This window comes from Aphis gossypii, chromosome 1, assembly GCF_020184175.1.
Source record: "Aphis gossypii isolate Hap1 chromosome 1, ASM2018417v2, whole genome shotgun sequence".
NCBI classification, from domain to species: Eukaryota; Metazoa; Arthropoda; class Insecta; order Hemiptera; family Aphididae; genus Aphis; species Aphis gossypii.
This window is the reverse complement of record NC_065530.1, coordinates 62145390-62167531: the sequence shown is the minus strand read 5'-3', so window position 1 is coordinate 62167531 and position 22142 is coordinate 62145390. Positions and strand designations below refer to the sequence as shown.

Genomic DNA, 22142 nt, shown 5'->3' with positions numbered 1-22142 from the left:
TTACTATGAACTACTATTTATCACATAATAAATAATATACCTGATTGCGGGATGGGTACAGTTCGGCCCCGTGATAAGAGTTCGGCCCAGTCAGATTTTGTAATCTTGAAATAGATTTTGTCATGCCCGCACGGCCGCAGCCTTAGTAGTTAGTAGTTAGTATTTACTTTATCGTGGTCGCGTTATGAGATCGTTAAAAACAAGGAGGCATTTAAAACATATTTTAGTACCACACAACTAGATAATATCTAGTTAAAGATATTATTCCAAAGACACAACAAATTTCCATAAGATGATATTTCTTTTTCTTTTTCGATTTTTGTGATTTTGAACAAGTATTATTTTCTATGTACCAACGTAAAAGTATAACGCATAGATAATTAAAAAAAAAAATAATATATGTACCTACAATTAATTTATTATTATTATATTATAGAACAAAAATTTTATACTAGAACATATTATTTTATAAAACAAAAATATTAATTCATCTGGTATTTCAATAACTAGGTAATGAATAAACAGCACATCGAATTTTCATTATAAACATTAAACATAATAATATAATATTGTAATATCACATAAAAAACAATAAATTATAAAATAATAGTTACATAATATATTATTATCTAGTCAACAGTCAACTAAAAATTAAAGACAGTTAAGTTATTATGACGACAACTGATGTCTCAACGTCTGATTAGTAAGTACCTAGTAACTTATATAGAAACTAATATAGTAACTAATAAGAGATTCCCAACCAGGGTGCCGCTACACCCTAGGGTGCCTCGAACTTTATTTAGGGTTCCGCGAAATTATTTGAAATATATTTTTTATTATGTTATTTATGCAATAATAATTAAAAATAAAAATATATAAAAAGTTAATTTTCAATGTAAAAATGTGTTTTATAAAATGCAATATGTGTACATATTATATACCTACAACCTACATCTTACTATTTTTTGATATACATATGCACTGCTAAATAAAACCACAGACTATATGAAATTTATACTATATTTTCATATAGTCTGTGATAAAACCGAAGTAGTTGATAGGATGCCTCCGGATTTTTAGAAAATGACTAAGGGTGCCGTGAGTCAAAAAAGGTTGGGAACCTCTGGATTAGTTATTCTTTTCTATGCGTCTAATTGCAAGACTACGTATCATTATTCTTTTATAATATCGAAGTATAGGTAAAGTAATAGATAATATGGGAGTATGATACAAGACGTAGGTAATCTGTAACTAAATTTTATAATTTTATAGTTTTATACTACACATCAGAGGCGGACTGGCCCACTGGCCTACAAGTTTTCAGCCATGATTTCTGAATCTGATTATAGAGTACGTAGTGTAGCGTTAGTGACAGTAATGCATTATTATTTATTATGATATTAATAAATCTTTCGTGTTCATAAAATTTCCATTCTACGGCAGTACGACACATATTACGCATTTATATTTATACACCGAGCTTATATGAGTACTCGTGTCTCATTCATTATAAATTATAATATTATGTTTATCTGTAACTCGGGTCAATTGTAAACGCGCGTTCGGTAAACCAAAAATACGTTAACTCTGTACCATAATTGGTCTTTTATTCGGATACTAGGCCACTAGGGGATATTGAAACTCGACTAAGGGTGTTTGGATCGATTTTACGACCACGGACAGTTAAACGATAAATCGTTATATCGGATACCTACTAGGTACCTATAGTGATTACCGCCTATGTGTTACAGTGTTACGAAGTGATATCTCTAAAATCTATTTTTAATCATAGTGAAAATTCTATTTATTCATTGAAGAATAATGATGTATGTAGGTATAGAGGACCCAATTATCATTAAGCATTAGGCCGAGTTTAAAAAACATGTTGGGTTTCGTGGGGGGGGGAGGCAATGCTACCCTATTTGTCTCCCTTGGCACATTTAACTGTTTTTGATTAGTTAGAAAAATTTGTTATAATGATAATTTGTGCCCGTTACAAATATGCATGTCGAATAGTCGAATCAAGTATAGTGTTGTTTCATCGTTAGCTCCACAGGCCACAGCCCGTAGATGCATGCTATAACAGGTCATCAGTAAAATAAAATAAATAATAATTTTTAAATACTATTTTAATATCCCTAAAATAAGTATATACCTAGCTAATAGGTATAACTATCAAAATCTGTCACTGATGACTGATACATAGTTTTATAGTTACCAATAATACCAATCCGTGTTGGACTGGGACTATATACCTAAATCGGTTTCAGGAAATTTACTCAATTAATAATTGACCAAATTATCTAGCTATTATTAGATATCACACAAAATATAGGTCCCAAATTACATCGTACCAGCTTTTTATATTTAGTGGCTAGTTTGTCCATGCAATATTATATTTTACTTACTTGTACCTAAACCTACCTAAATTGCATCTAAAAATACATAAAATAACACTTACTGTGTTTTTGATTCATCATAGCCTAGCTGGATCCGCTAAAGCTATATGAGTATGAAATTTAGTTATTAGTTTCGTTTTATGATGTAGAGACCCACTAAGAAAGGATTTTCCAAAATTAATTTCCTGAGGGGGTTAAAAGGAATAAAAACAGAAAACGTTATTTCTTGATCGAATTTTTTTTTAAGCCTCACCTCAATGTTAATGGATAACTAACACCTAAGTAGAAATAGCCAAAATTTTTTATAAAATATAAATAGGTAATGAATTGGAAATTCATATTGTTTTGCAAACGAAAAATTGACAACTATTTAATTAAACAAAAATGAAAAAATAAAGTTAATGAAATATTAATCATGCTCATTATGGTTCAAAACGCAATCAATATCTATGATTTAATATTCTTTGGTGTGATTGTTATTAGTTAAAATATATTTTAAATTACCTACTGTAAACTCATATCGTCCAATTGGTATAGATACGTATATTATAATTTATAGTATATTAGTATGCATTGAAAAATTATTTTATGAATGTGAACTTATTGGAATTTATACATTTTAAACTATAGATATAATCCTTATCATCAAATTTTCTACTAAACATGACCGACAACTGAATACTGTCAAGTTAGTATAAAATTCATTATAGTCACAAACACTGTTGAAATAGTGGTCAAAAAATAAAAATTACTTTGTTGTGTCCATCGTTTATGCATAAAATAAAATACAAATTGAGAAAAAAATGTCCGATTTACCGTCCGGGCGGATATTATAATATTTTTTGTTTTTACGTTTTTTAACTTTTTTAAAAAATATTTGTGTTGATGCTATTGAGGATCCATATTTAGAGTGGTTTTTAGTCATAAAATCAATGACCTTCTGAAATTCTTCTTCTTTATTGAATTCAGAAGCATCATTTCTACGTAGATGTGTAGATTATACTACATTATCATAATATTCGTAATTACTTGTTTCAGAGTTTACTTCATGTTTTTTACACTTCATTTTATTCTCATTGTCTTTCGTCTTTGTACCTTCTTGTTTAATGTTTGTTTTTATTGAACTATTCTCTTTTGGTGTTGGTGTTATTTCATTTAAATATTGAACGGTAAAGGTTGTACTTTATTTCCAAATGCTAAAACAGCAATTGCATGCCTGCAATTTGCAGTGGCAAGTGGTGCATTAGGTAGCTCTTAATCAAAATATAAATATATGACTGCATGGTGCTTGTAAATTTTAGATAAACGCCCATATTAGAATACAATATTTTACATTTCTTTAAACCTCATATAAACTGTCACTAATCTCACTAGGTACTTTAAATATATGATCATCTATCTCTTTAATATTTTCTTTTGATAAATACTTAATTAAATTCAATAACATCTTATTAATTTAAATTAATTACTAATTTTATAACTTATTCTTTAAGCGATAATATAACCTACTTATAAAAATATTAGTTAATATTATATTTATGTAGGTATATATTATATTCATATAAATGTATGCCTATATATACTATATACAAATTGTTTACAATTTTTACATTTTGATAAAACTATAATATATTTCAGAAAAAAACTATGTTGTTTATCACAGTAATTTTAGAAAAATTGAAGCAGCACAAAATAAAAGAGGAAATTTTAAAAATGTAAATTGTCCTGCAAAAATAAAAATTATTGTGAAAAAAACTACTGTTGACACCATTAAGAAGGATCAATTTATTAAAGTAAGATTATTTTAATTTTTTTTTTTTTTGTAACCTGTAGACAATTGATGTTGCAGAATTTGCCCGATTTCTATAAATCTTTTTTTTAACTTGCATTCAATAAATGGTACAATGCATATTTTATTCTTTTCATTATAATTATTTATAATTGAAATAGTTAACAAATTGATTATAAAAATAAATATTGTTTACAAAAGTAATGTAACATAACACAATACATAACAGTATTAACAGTATATTATTTATCATATAAAATACATTTTTTTTTGTTTTTTTTTTTAACAAATAGATAAATTATGATTTAAATAAACCTCATGCAATTATAATTAAGTGGTATTAAATATTTCATCTGATCGCTTGATCTCATGAATATAATTTTCTGCTAGTTTTAAATCATCAAGAGATTCTTTAAATTGTCTTCGTTGATACAAAATTGAAGATCTCTTGATTAACGAATTTATCACCAACTATTAGAAAACAACATAAAATTATTATATCTAAACAATTTATAATTATAAAAATATAGGTCAGTTTTGTTGTATTATTATATGGTATTAAATATTTTATATTATTTATACCTCGTATAATTAAACTTTCTGGTTTTATAAGTAAAACTAACATTTTTAAAAACTGAAATAATTTAAATTATAAAAAATATATATTTAGCCCTATGACTCATATATATTCTCATCCTCACACTGCCTGAGAAACAATATACTTAATCAACCAATATGGACAGAATAATATTAAACATCCTCAAAAAGCTTTTTAACCTAGTACCAAGTGTTAATCATCCCTATTCCTGCATTGAAATCATACCTATCGGCTATCTGGAAAAAGTTCTATAATAAAATTATTAAAAAAAAAGGTCTTCAAAATGCAAAAATACATACATTGATCACAGTGGAGATTATGTAAAAATATAGTAAAGAGAACCAGAATTTCTAACAATGTATAATTTATTTCAAATTTATTAGTCAATGTTTATCCCTAATTTTTGGGGTTTATTTCGTGTATTAAATAATTGATAAAATTAATACTTTTATTGGAGATATAAAAATAAGTATATATTTAAATGTTATATACACGTGTAAGTATTTTAGACTTTAAATCTAATGAGTTTTATTACCTAATCAATTGTATAAATAAATCTGAGAAATCATTATATTATTATTATTATTAATATAATCATTATATTATTCTAATTATTCTAATGAAACAAATATCTAATTTACTAATACCACTATGATAATCTTATTATAAATAAACAGTTCTTTAAACAATCTCTTTTGACAATCTATACTAAGGTTACAAAATAAATAATCTTAAATATAAAATAATGATAGAAGATGTTTATTTATTGAAACTGAAATAAGAAAAAAAGAAATATTTAGAAATTATGAATTTGTTGGAGGGAGTAATAACATGATAAAACCATACATTTTTAAGTGTGTATACACACATCACTAAATATAGTTTAATTTTATACCTTTTTAGAAGCACTTGGTGTTTCTACAACAGTAGTGAGATGTTCGATTGCAGTCACATAATCTCCCCGTAGTATGGCAAAAGTACCAAGCAGATTTAATGCCAATGTTCTTCGAAGTTGTCTCATCAACCTTTTCTTCTTATTTTTATTTTTTTTCTTCGCCAATTCTTCTTTACATGCCTCCTCAGCGAGTTCATATTTTTTTTCTCGGAGGCATGTAAAGGATTTGGCGAGACCAGTTCTGAATAAATTCGACGAAAAACAAACATTAAAAATTTTGTTGTAAGTTATAACACATTTTATTATAAATGTAATACTGCAATGTGTATAATATATAAATATATTATAATTATAATTCAAAGATAATTATGCTGTATATTAATACAACTTTTTTTCAAAAATAAAAAGGCTGGCTGAATCGAGTAAGAATCATTTAAAATAAACTCACTGAATTTCCGTTTCCATTAATGTGCGAGAAAATTTATCGTTATATGGATCTTCGCTAAAAGAATTCAAATAATTTTCAATGATGATTTCATCAGGCAAATCGAAGTCGTCATTGTTCTTTTTTCCTACATGAGCATTAAAGTATGGTAATAAACACAATAAAATATAATAAGATAAAAAAAAATACAATTTCTAATTATATGAAGTAAAGGTTTTCAAGAATTAGAAAAAAGAAGTCTGGTTGAGTAATTATTAAGTTCTAGATAAGAAACTAAATAAATATACCACATAAAAATATTGGACCTATGGTCGAATTATTGCTAACCATTCCTAATTCTTCTAGTTTTTTTTTGTATACTGGTATGATTTCATACTTAGCTTGACGATTCTCATTATTGTACTAAAAATAATTTAAGAAATTAGGTATATGAAATAAATGTTAAATAATTAATAAGTTTATATTCAGTACCAATTTATTGTAAGCAGCAGCCAAGCCCGCAAAGCCCACCGCAATACCGCCAATGGTAATACTAATTTTCCAATTATTGGATATCATGCTATTGAACCACATACTTGTTACAGATTCAAAATCAAAATACGGCAGAAAACGAATTGTTAATAAAGTGAACGAATTAAACACAATGAAATAAATAACATGCATTTTGTTGATATTCCTATAACGTAGTCCAGGACGACGAAATAAAATATAATCAAACTATAAATATAGATGAAAAAATAAATATTATAGTAAGTATCTATTATATTATTATTATTATTAAAAATAATAAAATAAAATAAATAAGTAGTTTAATTTATTTATAAGTTATATTTTTCCATAAAATTAATCTTCTCCTTTATCCTTATACTCGTATAATGAAATGTGAAGGAGTTCGCGACGTTGGCGACGCAGCAAATAAGGAACGCCAATTAGAAAATTAGATTTTTTTCCGATCGCTGTTTTCTGTATAGCTCCGTGGCCGCGTCGTTATCGAAACAAATAGTTCTCCTACCGTCGATAATGCGATTATCAAAACAAAAGGTTCTCCTCTGGTAAATAACACGAGTTTTTGAAAACGATTTTTACAATTTTCGCCGGATTTTTCAATTTTTCCGAACGTTTTTCACTTCGTTGTTTGCGTAGCTCGCGTCTCTTGAAGACCGTACGTATACGTGTTTTTCGTCGTTTGTGTTTGTAGCTGTCACGATCGCGGTACGAATCTATGACAACTTTAAATTACACTGTCGTTTATCGATTTATATCTTTACATGACTGATATCTAGATATTCAACTAGGTATAATTTTCTGTAAATATTTATTTTTAAACGTGCAAAAAACACCGGAGAAGCTACGAGACAAACATTTAAAACAAATTCTTGTTTTGAAATAGCTCGCTTATTAATATACACTATATTATATTAATATATATACTTGCTTAAACTACTACACTGTATTCTTCATATATATAATTCACATGTTTTATTTCAACAGATTGTCTGTATATGAAATATATACTATTTGAAGCTTGAGTTTACACAACATTTTAATTACACTTGCTACTCGCATATTGTCCACGATGTGACGCAGTCGGCTTGCTTACATGGTGGGTTTAATTGCGTTTAATTCGATTTTTCCCAATGATAACAGACAAATTAAATTGAATGTTCACGTGTTATTCGATTTTAACTTGTCTTATTCTATAATACAACATTACACTTTCGACGTCATCGTCAAGAGGCACGACAATCCACCGTAGGCGGATTGCACTGTCCGATGTCGATTTACATCATGACGTGTTGACTGGTAGCTAGACACTCAACTAACATTTTTTTTTTTTGTATACAATAAGCACCGGGAAAAGCGACGGGATAATTATTTACACCAGACGATAACTGCTAGACATTTAGACATGGCAATCGACTTATTCATATTTTTTACAGGCTCAAACCTCACTGATCCGGTGAAACGATTTTCACTCGACCAACTTGAAGGCACCCGAGGAAATTTCCTAACTCCAGCAATTGAGTTTCCGCCAGCCACTAGTTGTGATAATAAATTACAAAATGACAAGAATAGTAATAATAATGATTGCAAGACAGTGGTGTACCTGAATTGCCTACCCAAAACGCCGCTGAACATAATATCAGTAATGAAAATATGTGTACGCAATATTGCTATTTTATATAATATTATATATATATATATATATATATATAAAAACAAATAGAAAAACTTTTCTAAAAAACATTAGAAATATCGACTATTATTAAATATAAATATTTTTTTTTTAAATAAATTTAAATGGCTGTTGCTCATATCCAGGTTTAGGTACACGATAAAGGAATTCTTAACGATAAATTATACGTAGGTACCTATGTACGTTATTTTATGATTCTGTTTTTAAAAATTGAGTAAAACAGTTTGCATAGAATATACTAGAGAAAACGTCGATAACTTAATATATTTATAATATTGGAGCGCATTGTATTTATAATATTATATTACTACAGCAATGTTTATATAATATATAAAGAGGTATGTGTGCTTATTTATAGTTTTGTTTATGCGAATAAATGTTTTAATAACCGATTGTGTTTCGTTAAATTGTAAAATAACACGGCAATTTCTTCTAGGTTTTCGTGTGTATACTTTTGCGTACCATTACATGTATTATACGCTTGTAGAGTTATAATATTTATTAGTCAACCACTACCACGCGTCGGGATCATATTGGCAGCGCTATCTACCGCTAGATGCTTGAACTTTTCATCGTGTGGGTGAATAATGATCGTCTGATTTGTTTTGCACCTAAGCGGCGCAGTCGTATACGTTTTTTGTAATTATGTTTTCCAATTTTCCATTCCGATCTGTACTCAGTGTACTCAACCTTAGATTATCTATTTTCTTTACAAAATATTGCGATAATTTCACATTCTATTACAGTTGTTTGAGTTTTTTTTCCACAAGACAGATTAGCAGTTTATTTAGTTACGTGATCTACATAATATTGTCATCTTGATATCGATAAATACATACACAATAGGTACAATAAGTGTATATTATGTACATTTTATAATGATCCAATCAATACAATACGACAAATTCAATTAGTTATACAAGATAACCGGGTATATAATAATGTATATTTAATGGGACAAAAAGAGCCCCGTTTGAAGTTAGTTGGGACAAGATGATGTTTAAAAACGGGACGTACGGTGGCCTTAGGAAAATCGAACACTCAGCGGATAGGTATCTTGTGGCCGTGTTTCGACGTATTTCTGGTTATTTTTTTTTTTTGTGTTTTTTACGTAAACCTTTGGTGTAATTGTACAAAGGCTAATACAAGGTGAAATTGGCAAAAAAATATAGGTAACACTATGATATTGTATGCATTTAATAATTTTACTATTCGTTTTTTTTCGTTATAGATTATACACTTCGAAATTTGTCAAAATATCGTTTAACCGTTCTCGAAGAAAATTAGAATATGAATATTCCATTCTTGGTGATATATCTCGGGGTGATCTTTCAGCAAAACCTGATGTTCTCATGTCTCATCTCATATAGAACAAGTCTGTTTTAAAGCCTAAAATTATCGGTTTTTAATTAGAAATATAAAAGAGTTCAAGAATGAAATCTGTTTCAAAACATCATGTCTTTCACTTGTCAGGTCAATACTTGAATATTGTTCAGTATTATGGAATTCGTCACAAAAGGTCTAAACGAATCACTTGAGCGTGTTCAAAGAAGATTTTTACGACGTATTGGCAACAAACCACAGCTATTATTACTGGTGACTTTCTTTCTTCCTTTTTTGTCTACACTCTACACCATTGAAAATATTTCAAGAGAGTCTACACTTGGAATGTTTGGATATTAAACGCCAAAGTAACGACATTAACTTATGTTCAAACTTTTAAACGAAACTGCCTACATAATGCCCTGAGATTCTGGAAGACTGGAACTAGAACAATTCCATGTCATTTAATATATATCTCGTTACTGTTCTACCTTCTTTACAAAAAAAATCACCGAACATCATATGGATATAATAATCTAATTGCGTACCATATTTCGAGTGAATACATATAATTTAATAAATATCGACACATTCAACACAAAAAATCTGGCATAGTGGCATCCCTAAATCCCTTAGTAATCATATTATGATTCTCAAATACTTATCTGCCTATATTTGTACATTATTCTGTATTTATAATTATTTTTATTACAAATGTTAAATATATAATATAATTAAGTCGATTAATGTAGTATATATAGATCTTTTTATTTTTTCTATACATACCGTATTATTTTTGTTATATATCTTATATAGTGTTTGAGCCTATACAGACTATAAATAAATAGTGTACACTGTAACTGTATCTGTAACTGCCACTACTTTTCCCCCATTCATGATATCTATATTCACCCTTGCTTTAGTGTAAATCGGTAATAGTCGGGCAATACACCTGTGGCGTAAGTGCGTAACGGTTACGGTTTAAGTGTATTTAGGTTAAATTGTATTATATATTATAAATTAAATTAAATAATCATATAAATAATGTTGAAATATCTATCGAACTTCAAAGTTATTAAGGCACTAAATTTAATACAATGTCCTTAATATTGAAAAAAATAAAATAAAATAGGTACATAAATTTCATAACATACCTAAAGCTATTATTGTGTGGCATAGATTTTTATTTTTTGTACAATTTTATGCACTTGCGTAAATTCAACTACGAGTCGGTACGGTCCGGAATGAGCCGGGATTCGAAAATTAAATTGGTTTGATGAAAAATGAGAGTCGATTACCAAAATTAGATATTGTATTGAAGATAAACTAAAATAATGGAAAGCCGATTGAAGAAATCAGGTCAATTACAAAAACAAGAAATTCGATAAATTGGATCCAATTGATGAATTTTGGTTGATAACAAATTAAAAAATCTTAGTATAATCTAGTATACAATATGTTATATGTTAAATGTATGATAACACGTCATTATAGGAGGATTAAGCAACGAATAATTCAGAAGAATATTTGCAGTATCTAATTAAATAACTAAAGTTTTACTATTGAGACCAGAGGTTCCCGAATTGTGGGTTGTGATGGTTGTATTAGTTTTAAATAATACATGTTTTTAAAGACGTGTTAAAAAAGGTCCATTAATATAATTATAGATCACCAAATTTTAAAAAAATTCCAAGATATGGTCGTACTATAAAAATTAGATCAGAATATTATAACTAACTTTTTTTAATTTGAATAAATTCCTGAAAAATGGTTTTGGTAATATAGATTGATGGGTTTTTTAAAATAAAATTATTCTAATGCCAAATGGGCAAGTTTGAAGTTCAATTTGTGTTAAATAGTTTTAAAATCATTCTTGGTACTGTAGTTAATTCATTATTCTATAACTTTTTGCAAAAAAGGTTAACTTTTATATCCAATACAGAATATAATATCATTGGAGATATTTTAATAATTAATTTTAACTATCAGTAAGAAAAATCACATATTTAAAAAGAACACAAAATAATATAGTGTATTAATATAATATAGTATACACTATGTTAATCATATGAGCAAAAATACAATTTAATAAATATCAATGAAATATTTTTAACAAATGAATGGTAATATAATACAAACAATATAAAAATTATCAATATTTTAGTAATACTATTCAGTGTTTTTATTTTTCTTATACATATAACATTTTTTAGAAAATCTTGATCTTTGGTTAATATATATAATTATATTAAATTAAAATTTATCATTATAAAACAGATGTAAGGCAATTAATTAATAGTATCAATAGATTCATGAAACTGCCCATTCTTTAATGCGATCACCTATTGCCTTCATAGATTGAAGAGTTTTTGATTTACGTTTGATTTTATTGAGTTCGCTAGAAAATTCATCACATCTGCACTCAAACACATCTTTTTTGTCAATATTGCTATGCATTTTATTATTTAAAAATGTCGTAAACATAGCTGTTTCTGTAAACCATTCCAAAAAATTTCTATGTGCAGTATTAATACCAGCATCAATGAAAAATTGTTTCTGGAACATAATAAGACATATATTACATTCTAAATGGAAAGTAACAAGTTGTTTCTAATTCAAAATGTATATTAAATAATTCAAAATGTATAGAAGAATTATGGATTTAAATTTGTTAAAATTTATAATGATCAAAATTATTTTGTATTGAATAATTTATTTATTTTTAATTAAAAAACATGTTTAAAGAATATATAAATTAAAAATATAGTTTTTAAAATATAATTTATATATAAATTAAGAGTAGATAATACTATTTTTATTTTAAGAAAAACAACTAAATTTACTATAAAATATTAATTTTATTACCATCATTATGTATCTAGTACCAATAATCATCAATAATAATAACAGTTATTATTTTAAAATTTGTTCAACGATTAGAATAACTTTTCTCAGAATTATTTTATGTATCGCAATAATAATTATTTCAATGTTTTGTATTATAATACAAGATTTATTAACATAGTTTCTTTCGGAGGAGGTAATGAAAAGAAAATACGTAAAATAAGTAAAAATAGAAAAATATTTTATCAACAATACCTGAAAATGATATTTATTTTCTGCATTTGGTAGAATAAAAGATTTATAATGACCAATTAGTTCCACAAACAATCTTATAAGAGACTCTGATGCTAGAACTGCTTTAGTTGATTGATCTAACTCCACCTTTAATCCAATAACATTTTTCAAACCTTTTGCAATTCTTGATGGTAGGACACTATATTCGTCTTTTACTTTACGCAACGCTTTGTTAGCATCCAAATCAAAAATGAAAACCTAATTAAATGATATAATTATTTGAAAAAAAAAACATACAAAATCTATATATAAGTTAAGTATTTACTTGATCATTTTCACTCAATTGAGAGAATATATCTGATTGATTTTCTGTTTTCAACAAACCAATGATATATGGCGTTGGAGCTTGTACAAAATCAGCAACTGATACCATTTGAGAAGGAAGAACTGATACAAGAGTATGTTGCCAAGTAAATGGATATAAGGAAGATGTAAGAGCTTCAATGCTACTTGATAACAAACTATAAAAAAAATAATTAAATAAGAAATTTAAAAATCAAGTATTAGGTACACATTAAAAAATATATTTAGTAAATTTTAATTACTAACCAAATTAAAGTTACTCAAATTTACTTAAAACTGAATTTTAATATTTTTTATTAAATATAATACTATATAAATATTTAATACAAGATTTCAAAAAGTTTGTAACTATACATGATTTATCAATATTCAAACATCAAACATTTCTGAATTATTTAATATATTTAATTACCTTATTGATTTGCTGAGAAGTATCAATTTTCTTTCCAATAGCATAGTAGCTAACATTTGTATAAATGTATTTGGTTTAATAATGTGTAAAAGTTTTAGTAAATCATCTTGATCATGTAGAATATCAAATGGTATATGAAGCTCTCCATTAATAGAACTAGAAAATATAAATTCAATACTTAAAAAAATATATATGCATATGTATATGTTATATACATTATATTTAACAGATAAACATTAAAAATGAAAATAATAATAATAGAGTATTTTGAAAAAAATCAAATTTAAATCAATAATATTTTTAAAACAATGATTAATACTTATAAAATTTAGCATAATTAGTTTTAGGCCCAGAAAATAAAATAAATGTTTAAACTTCAGATAAATGAAGAATTTATAATAAAAATTGTGTAGTATTGTATACATCTAACTACTTAATGAGTTTTTTGAGATAAGCCACCAAGTACATAATATATCCAATATTTTAAGCAAACTATTATTTATTTAAATTATATATTAAAAATAGAGATAACAGTTTATAATTTAAAATTTTTTAGTGAATTATAGAAAAAAAACAGTTTGTATCAACTAAAAAAAATTATAATTTAAGTGTTATTTATTTATTTAAGTTATTAAATATTTCAAAACATGACATGTCTTGTTCATCTTAAAATAATAAAATAAAATAGCTTTTACTAAATATTAATTCACTTACAGCTCAGTACTGTAACTTGAAGGTTCAAGAGGTATATAAATAGTAGAACCAGGTTCAGGAAATGGCTGGTCATATAGTAGTTTTATAAACATTTTCATATTAAATTCAGATAAACCATGTCTTGATTCAATTTCTTGTAATATCTATAAAATAAATAAATAAATAAATATTTATATCATATAGGTTGGTGGATATTGTTTGAAATTAGATTGTTGAATAATCTAATTAAAATATACAGTGAAAATATTAAATACATGCCTTAAAGTAAAAACTGTTGGCTTTAATTGAAGAATATATACAATACACTAATGGTAAACAATAGGCAGCTCCTTCAGGCTGTACTCTATAACAGTACCCATAATTACGACGGCCATTTTCATCGGTAACTGTTAAAGAATATGTTCTACAATCATCTGCAGTAAATGGCCAAACATGTGCATCAGGAAAACACAAATTCTCAAATTGGTCTGGTATTTCAGCCTGAGCATATAAAATGAATATTAATGATCATATATTTGTTAAAAAACACTTAAATAATTATAGTCTATTTAACCACAACAATTACTTGTACAGGGTATTTGTGTTTTATATAAGGTAATTTCTCTTTAGTTGAACTTAAGTCTAGTCCAATTAATAGAAGTGCTTGAAATAGATGATTTTTATCATGAACAATAGTTGAACATGTTGATGTTGCTACTTGTTTAGCAACTCTCCGTAGATACCCTTTACGCTCTAATGTTTGTTCACTAATATTCTTATCTAAAAAAAATATATATACATACATAACTTTATATTAAAAGTAAAATTATGTAAATAATTGTACACTTTTAATTTACTATAGAATAGTTCCTGAATTAGTAAATAAAATATTAAAAATTAAATTACAAAATAAATTCAAATTTCATTAAGATACTTTTTTAATGAAAAATTATATAATTTAAGAACTAATTATATTTATATTGATTTAATAAAATGTTTTTGTAAATTAGTAAATAATTTAAAAGAAACTGTAGCAGTAAAAATCATTCAATTCAGTTTTGAAGTAGAATACTTCATTTTTATGTTACAATCTATTCTAAATAATAATATAATAAAATTTATAGATGGTATGAACATAATCATAAACTAATTTTTACACAAGGTATATTATATTTTTAATACTTGTGATCAAAGTAACATTAAAAATCTTGCATATCTTAACATTTTAAAGTAATTTTAAAATTATTATTAATAAATGATAACCTTGTAACAGATTCATATAATATATTTTTAGCTAAAAAGCAAAGTAATATATAAAAATATATGATGACATTTTTAAACATTCAATTTAAAATTGTGATATAATTTAAACATGATATTAAAATTCAAATACAAAATTTTCAATTTTATTTTGTAGATTTTAAAATTGATTTTTCGATAAAATAGATAGTGTAATTAGCAATTTTGATTTTTGACCCAATGTAAATGTCTTTCTATGCATTATATTATTTATACATACAAATTAAAGACAAAAATTCTAAATCAATTGGGCTTATTCATATAGAAATTTATTGTTAATATGTCAAGTTATATAAGCTGAATAATTATAAATTATAATTGGATCAATAATACCAAGTTAAGCAGTTTTATTGAACATTAATGTAATCTACTAGTTCTTTAGGCGGCTTATTATGTGACCTATAATAGGGGCCCAATAAAAATAAAATGATGTACCTACATTAAACAATAAATATTATTATAATCACATGTCTAATAAATTGAAGATATGTATTTATTATAGTTAACTTACATAATTATTAAGGATTCATATTATTATTTATCTTAAAAATTAGTTCTGTAGAAAAGAAAATGTATATATCTATAAAGGAATAAAAATAATTATAAAATTATTTATTTACCCGTTAGATTATTTATTGAACCACTAGAACTGTCTTCACAATTAGAAATTGATTCTGAATCACTTTCATCTTGAGTTTTAACAAATGTACCATAAGCTTCATTCATTAACATTTGAATCTTAGAAAAGTATACAGTATTAACGGTTAATTAAAGAATTATAAATTAATTTAACTAAGTACAAATTATAAAATATAAACTAATATTAATTAAATCATTTTTATAAAATAATACTTTTCTCTTATGACTCATAGTCATATTTGTGTTTGTTTTTGAATCAGTTTCATCTGTAGTATCGATTTGATAATATGGTTCAGATTCTTTCAAATTAATTTCAGAATTGTAATCTTTAATTGGTGTGGACTACAGATAAACATATAAAAATATAGATTTAATATTATTTATAGGTATGATAAACGTTTTAGAAATGGACAATTATTATTTTAATTATTATTCAGAACTTACCATATAATGTAGATTAGATTTATCGGAATCACAAACCCGATCATTACCAATAAGCGTATTACAATTATTAACACTATCATTGTTTAGCCTTGAATTAGGCTTTAGGAATATTGGTTCATCATATATGTGCTCTGTATCATTTTCATTATATGATTTTCTAGTTAAATAATTCTGTTCATCTGTATGACGTATTTTTAATGAATTACTATAAACTTTATCACTTTCCAAATGATTCAAAGACTTTGCCAAATTGAATAAATTAGATTTCTTAGAACTTATATTTGAATTGCAATCTTGTCCAGTAATATTTTCATTTTTTGGTCCATATGTATGAGCATTTTTAGTTACAAACTTTTCTAGCTTTTCCAACATGGCTTTTGGATCAGATTTAGAAATTTTATGAGATTCCATTGTACAATTATTAGGAAGATCTAAATCTATTTGTTTATCATGAGCAAATGTTCTTGGTGGCTTTTTAGGAGGCGGACCAATTGGTAATTGTGATTTTAATGGAAGTTCAATAAATTTTTTAAGTACTTTTGGTTTACAACCAGTAGTATTGTTATTTTCTAGTTTTTTTTTCAAACAATTTATGAGAGATTTTTTGTCAGTTACAGGTTTTTTTTTATCATCTTTTACAAATGTGTCTAGGTATAATTTTTGATTTAAACTGTCAGTCTTATTATAACTATGAGAATCAGTAGATGAGATTTTATTACAATCGCTAGTATTTGAAATAATTATATTACTAAATTGTTTCACATTATTAGTTACCACCACGGCCTGTGAATGATCCACTACTAGCTTTCTCGAAATGTTTACATCCCGTCTAAACGCGGGAGTTCTTTTAATAATTCTTTTGTTCGCATTATTTTCGTGTCGTCTTTTGTCATCCAATCCGGTTTTCTTAGAACTTTGAAAAGATTCGAATCGTTTTGTCAGTATGTCTACATTAACTACGTTCGTTTCATTCATAGTTTTGGTAATATCATCGGAGAAAATGTCACATTTTATAACGAATTAAGTTACGCAAAAAATAATAATAATAATTTAAAATACTCGTTGAAAGAAAACAGAAAAAAAAAACAAAAAACAATTACATATTTATATTTTATTATTATTTCACGGATTCACGGACAATTATTATGAATAGCAATCATCAACCACGTACGCCGAACACACCGTTTATAGTGCACAGTGCACACGAGTGAACTGAACTCTGTCAACTCTCAATCTATACCAATAATAACGAATTATGAAACGCGCAACTTATTAATAAACACTGTATGATAATAATTATTAGCTATTAATTAACAACAATTATCAGCGCAACATCATTAGTTTTTAGTTATATACATATATAAAAAAAAAAATATGAACAAGTTTTTATGATATTAAATATTTATTTATACATTATCAAATATTCGGTTTCGGAATATTATATTATTGTGCGGTGTTCGCTTGCACGGCGCATTGTACTATTGTTGTTACCATTCATTCTATATTATGGTCTATTAGGTTGTTACCGCTTTAAATTTTAATATCCGAGTACAACCGGTCAATGTTAGAGCGATGACTACAAAAAAAATACATCACGATTCACGTCGTCTACAACTACAGCCTGCAGCAGCTGCAGCAAGCTGATGCTGGGCCGTATGTTAATTTTATTCAATGATACGATATCAGAGAACAGATTCACATTAATATGATGTGAATATGTGGTGCATTTATTTTTACAGATAAATGATAATAGATATTTTTTATCATAGACTATTCCTTAAGTGTACATATTGACCACCTGTTCTCGTTTTTTTTTTCCATAATTTATCACATTTATGTAATATGTTTTCTCGAACAATTTCCTTTATCCTTTAATCATTTTGTCAATTATTAACCTTTGTCACTATTATTGTGAGTAGTTTACTCTATATTTTATAATCTATTTGTTTTATAGTTAAACCATCATTATAATTCTACTATTCGCTTGTGTGTACTTACTACCGATAATCTACATCACATACTCTAATTAACATTTCTATATAAAAAAGTTTATGTAATCTATCGGCTTGATAATATTAAATTTTTTTTTTAAATTTTAAATTCCTCAACAATTACAATAACATACAAAACAATATGATGCCTAGAGGAAAAAATGGTTATTCCTGGGAATTAAACTCAGGAACTCAAGATAGTGAGGTAAGATTAAATTCATAAAAACTTAACTTATTTCAAAGATGATTGATCTAATGGTGTAAGCTAATATAAATACCTTTGGAATAAAGACAACTTATTTAAGTTTATTCTATTTTACAAAATAATGAAATTAAAATTTAATTAATGATCTTTAAATGGCTATAAATTTATTTGTCAACATTCATTAGACACTTTAATTTTACATTCCAACAAAATTATTGTCTGCTGTTTTCTTATACTATTCAAGAATATAATTTATTTCCTCAAAAAATTTTCATTAATAAAAAAAAATACCTTAAAAGTATAGCCATATGGCATATATGCAATTAGGTAATAGATAAGTAAATTATGTTTGAAAATGTAAGTTATTTACTTACATCAAACAATTAAAATGACTGTACCTATAGTCTGTCCAGCGAGAGAACGCACCAATTATGCGCATCCTCCTGTACCTCCCTGCTATCGAAACCGGTTTCCCTGCGGCAGTGTGACGTTTGGGGATGCGCAGAAAAACCAATTTTAATCGGTTCAAGGCGCGTTTTCTAGCTGGATAGAGTATATATCAAATTTAAAACAAGCTATTATATTTAATATATTTTTTTATAAAAACATTGCAATGTTCAGTGTACATTATTTTTGAATGTATTATTTGGAAATCATTTTTTATTGTATTAGCCTTTACTAGAAAGAGATACTGAAGATCCAGATGATGTGTTATTTACATCCCGCCCAGGCACATCAACATTTGTAGCTGATATGCTCAGTTCACACTCTCATAAGATGAACAATCAACATAATAAACTTGACCTCATATCTAATTCAGTAAAAACTTTGAAAAATGTTTCAGAAGATATAAGTGTTGAGTTAGATCATCAAAATGTGTAAGTAAATTTTGAATTATAAATTTCTCAGTGAGACTTGGACTAAATTTCAATTTTACATAAACTATTGTTTTAATATTGTTACATTTTCATAATATTCAGATTTTGATAGAAACAAAATTTTTTTAAATAACTATTTAATAAATTAATGTTTATTATTATTATTATTTTTTTTTTTTTTTAGAATGCTTGAAAATTTAAGCACTGAATTAGATAAAACAGAATCAAGATTAGATATGGTATCGAAAAAAGTAGCACAAGTTCTACAATTGTCTGATGGTAATTTTAATAATATATATATAATTATAATAGTATATTATTAGGTATTTTATTAAATGTTTTTTGGTTTTCACTTTTAAAATTTAAAAAAAATTATAAGTACATCATTAAATCTTAAGAAATATGTAGGTCTTAGGGTTCATTATATGGTATCACTTGGTGTGGAAATAGAGATATTGCTATGTCTTACACTTAAATTAATTTTTTTCGAATGTCCCAAAAGTATTGCAACATAGCTTGCAATAACACATAACCAAAGCAATAATTTTGATAATAATGTGATGAGTAATTCTGACTTACCAAGTCATAAGTTTTTGGGAATGTATAAACCTTGACTAATCAAAATGCTTTGTACAATACCAAATGCCTTATAATTGAAGCATTTTTCTTGAATCCTTTTATTCAATTAATTATATATGATGTATAACACATTTATTTTCAGAATGGAAATCATGCTAACATGGATAACCTAATTGCATCTTTTTATATTTTATTTATTTGTTTCTACACTTCTTCATTCGTTTGATTTCATATTATCTATTCAATAAGTTTTCATTTAAGTATCAAATAAAAAAGCAATTAAAATAAAGATCTATGAACAATATATTAAATAAAAGATAATATACTATTTTAATTTAAACATTTTGGATAGTAGATACATAGTATACGAGTATATTATGTCCACGAAGAGATAATTTTGGTACTGGTATTTTATGAACATATTTTTTAACTGAGATATTTAAGTGTCCATTACAGGTTTCACTGCAGTTTAACACTAGACCAGTGATTCTCAACCGGTGTGCCGCGAGAAATGTTATTAAATATTGAAAACAGTTTTCGGCGAAGTTATGGTTGTCAAGTGCATGAGTGTGCCGTGGAAATTTGTGATACATAATAGTGTGCCGTGAACCAAAAAAGGTTGAGAACCACTGCACTAGACTGTTAAAATGAGCTTTAAATATTATTATTTTTTATGCTAACACTACGTTAGTCGTACTAAACACATCACTTAATTAGTCACACATGGTCATTATGGCTAGGTCATTTGTCTATGTAAAATGTGATTGAAATGTACAAAATATATTTTTATCATAAATTTGCATATTAATTCAATATTAATAGCAACCTATATATCTCCCATACAAATTGTGAGCCATTGATATGATAACCAAAACCAAAACCATAACTAAAAAATATTTGAATTCTCTGTATTATAAATTGTATTACTATATATTATCCCCCTATGTTTTACTGCATTTATGATGAATATGGAAATGCTATAAATCCCAAACCATTGTCTTTTTAATGTGGACAAAAAATTAAAGATAAAAATAATTGATTTAACATAAAGAAATTTTTCTAGAATGATTTATGCGGTAAATTACAATAATTACAGATACAAATATATAGTTGGATAATTTTGTTAAAAAGCAAAAAATCTTTCCCAAGATTTACATTTTTGTAGATACTGCCTTTCACTAAATCATTAATTAGGGCAGTTTGTAGTGTAACAAAAATAATTAACTTGCTATGTAATAACATATTTTTGTTAGAGCTTAAAGTATTATTTTTTTAAATTAATGGTAGTATTATAATATTATAATAATTGATTAGAATAAAATATATTATTTTATTGTTAGACAATTACTTATCTCGATTGTTTGTTCTACTATGTATAATATTAACAATTTACTTAATGTTTTAGATAGAAGACAATGGATGGCAATTGGAATTTTAGTTGGTATTATTATAATAACCATCATTCTTTTAATTATTTTATAAATTTTGTTCAAATATTATATTTGGTAAAAAAGACTGATTTTATTTATTTAATATTTACTTTTCATATTAAATATATAACACATTATTATGATAAATGTGACATATGTGCCTACATTTTAATATTCAAGAATCTAGTCTAAATTATATTATACTATTATCACTTAATTTATTGTTTTTTTGAATATACATATTTTATTTTATAGCTTTACAATATTATAATATTATTATCTATGATGAATTAATAAACTGTTCTTGATTGTTCAGCAATTTGTAAAAAATATTTTGATGTACTATTTAAATCTTTTCTACCTTTCACCTTCCCTATTTTTACGTGATACTCAATTCATACTAGTATTTAATGTAGATAAATTTCTTGATAAATCTTTTAATATTTTAATAACATGAACCATCATTCACAAGGTCATTACAGGGT

At 25.9% G+C, this 22142-nt stretch overlaps 3 protein-coding genes and 1 long non-coding RNA gene across 6 annotated transcripts; 2 read left to right on the top strand and 2 right to left on the bottom strand.

The window, feature by feature from the left end:
- The first annotated feature begins 380 nt into the window (after positions 1-380).
- On the top strand, positions 381-11138 carry LOC126549392 (uncharacterized). 3 transcript variants are annotated; one of them, XR_007603517.1, is made up of 8 exons: positions 381-703; positions 4038-4192; positions 6090-6652; positions 6711-6875; positions 7618-7729; positions 8067-8287; positions 9555-9698; positions 9797-11138. It is a non-coding gene; the product is annotated as an uncharacterized LOC126549392 (long non-coding RNA). The 3 variants fall into 3 exon arrangements; XR_007603515.1 differs by having other exon boundaries at positions 383-703; positions 9555-11137; XR_007603516.1 differs by lacking the exons at positions 381-703; positions 4038-4192 and adding an exon at positions 5868-5963 and having other exon boundaries at positions 9555-11136.
- LOC126549391 (uncharacterized) lies at positions 4421-6789 on the bottom strand. The gene is made up of 5 exons (XM_050198455.1): positions 6598-6789; positions 6414-6528; positions 6130-6253; positions 5682-5922; positions 4421-4659 (listed from the first exon to the last, which is right to left on the bottom strand). Exons 1-5 carry the CDS (start codon positions 6787-6789, stop codon positions 4519-4521), a joined length of 813 nt encoding a protein of 270 aa, XP_050054412.1. The 3' UTR covers positions 4421-4518.
- A 513-nt stretch (positions 11139-11651) lies between the features above and the next one.
- Positions 11652-18185, bottom strand: LOC114132170 (DENN domain-containing protein 2A-like). Its single transcript, XM_027997560.2, has 10 exons — positions 16575-18185; positions 16344-16472; positions 16112-16229; positions 14779-14972; positions 14472-14693; positions 14214-14356; positions 13500-13655; positions 13050-13245; positions 12746-12982; positions 11652-12202 (listed from the first exon to the last, which is right to left on the bottom strand). The coding sequence occupies exons 1-10, from the start codon at positions 17547-17549 to the stop codon at positions 11957-11959; spliced, it is 2616 nt and encodes an 871-aa protein (XP_027853361.1). The 5' UTR covers positions 17550-18185; the 3' UTR covers positions 11652-11956.
- A 90-nt stretch (positions 18186-18275) lies between these two features.
- On the top strand, positions 18276-21976 carry LOC114132171 (syntaxin-10). Its single transcript, XM_027997561.2, has 4 exons — positions 18276-18770; positions 19443-19648; positions 19833-19927; positions 21633-21976. Exons 1-4 carry the CDS (start codon positions 18708-18710, stop codon positions 21707-21709), a joined length of 441 nt encoding a protein of 146 aa, XP_027853362.1. The 5' UTR covers positions 18276-18707; the 3' UTR covers positions 21710-21976.
- The last annotated feature ends 166 nt before the right edge of the window (positions 21977-22142 follow it).

Coding starts and splice junctions, on each gene's coding strand:
- LOC126549391 (XM_050198455.1), bottom strand. CDS start 6,789: ATGCATGTTATTTATTTCATTGTGTTTAATTCGTTCACTTTATTAACA. Junction 5,923..6,129: donor TTAATGGAAACGGAAATTCA/GTGAGTTTATTT, acceptor GAATTTATTCAG/AACTGGTCTCGCCAAATCCT. Junction 4,660..5,681: donor CACCAAGTGCTTCTAAAAAG/GTATAAAATTAA, acceptor GTTTTCTAATAG/TTGGTGATAAATTCGTTAAT.
- LOC114132170 (XM_027997560.2), bottom strand. CDS start 17,549: ATGAATGAAACGAACGTAGTTAATGTAGACATACTGACAAAACGATTC. Junction 16,473..16,574: donor AATCTAATCTACATTATATG/GTAAGTTCTGAA, acceptor GTTTATCTGTAG/TCCACACCAATTAAAGATTA. Junction 14,694..14,778: donor AACACAAATACCCTGTACAA/GTAATTGTTGTG, acceptor TTATATGCTCAG/GCTGAAATACCAGACCAATT.
- LOC114132171 (XM_027997561.2), top strand. CDS start 18,708: ATGATGCCTAGAGGAAAAAATGGTTATTCCTGGGAATTAAACTCAGGA. Junction 19,649..19,832: donor GAGTTAGATCATCAAAATGT/GTAAGTAAATTT, acceptor TTTTTTTTTTAG/AATGCTTGAAAATTTAAGCA. Junction 19,928..21,632: donor AGTTCTACAATTGTCTGATG/GTAATTTTAATA, acceptor TTAATGTTTTAG/ATAGAAGACAATGGATGGCA.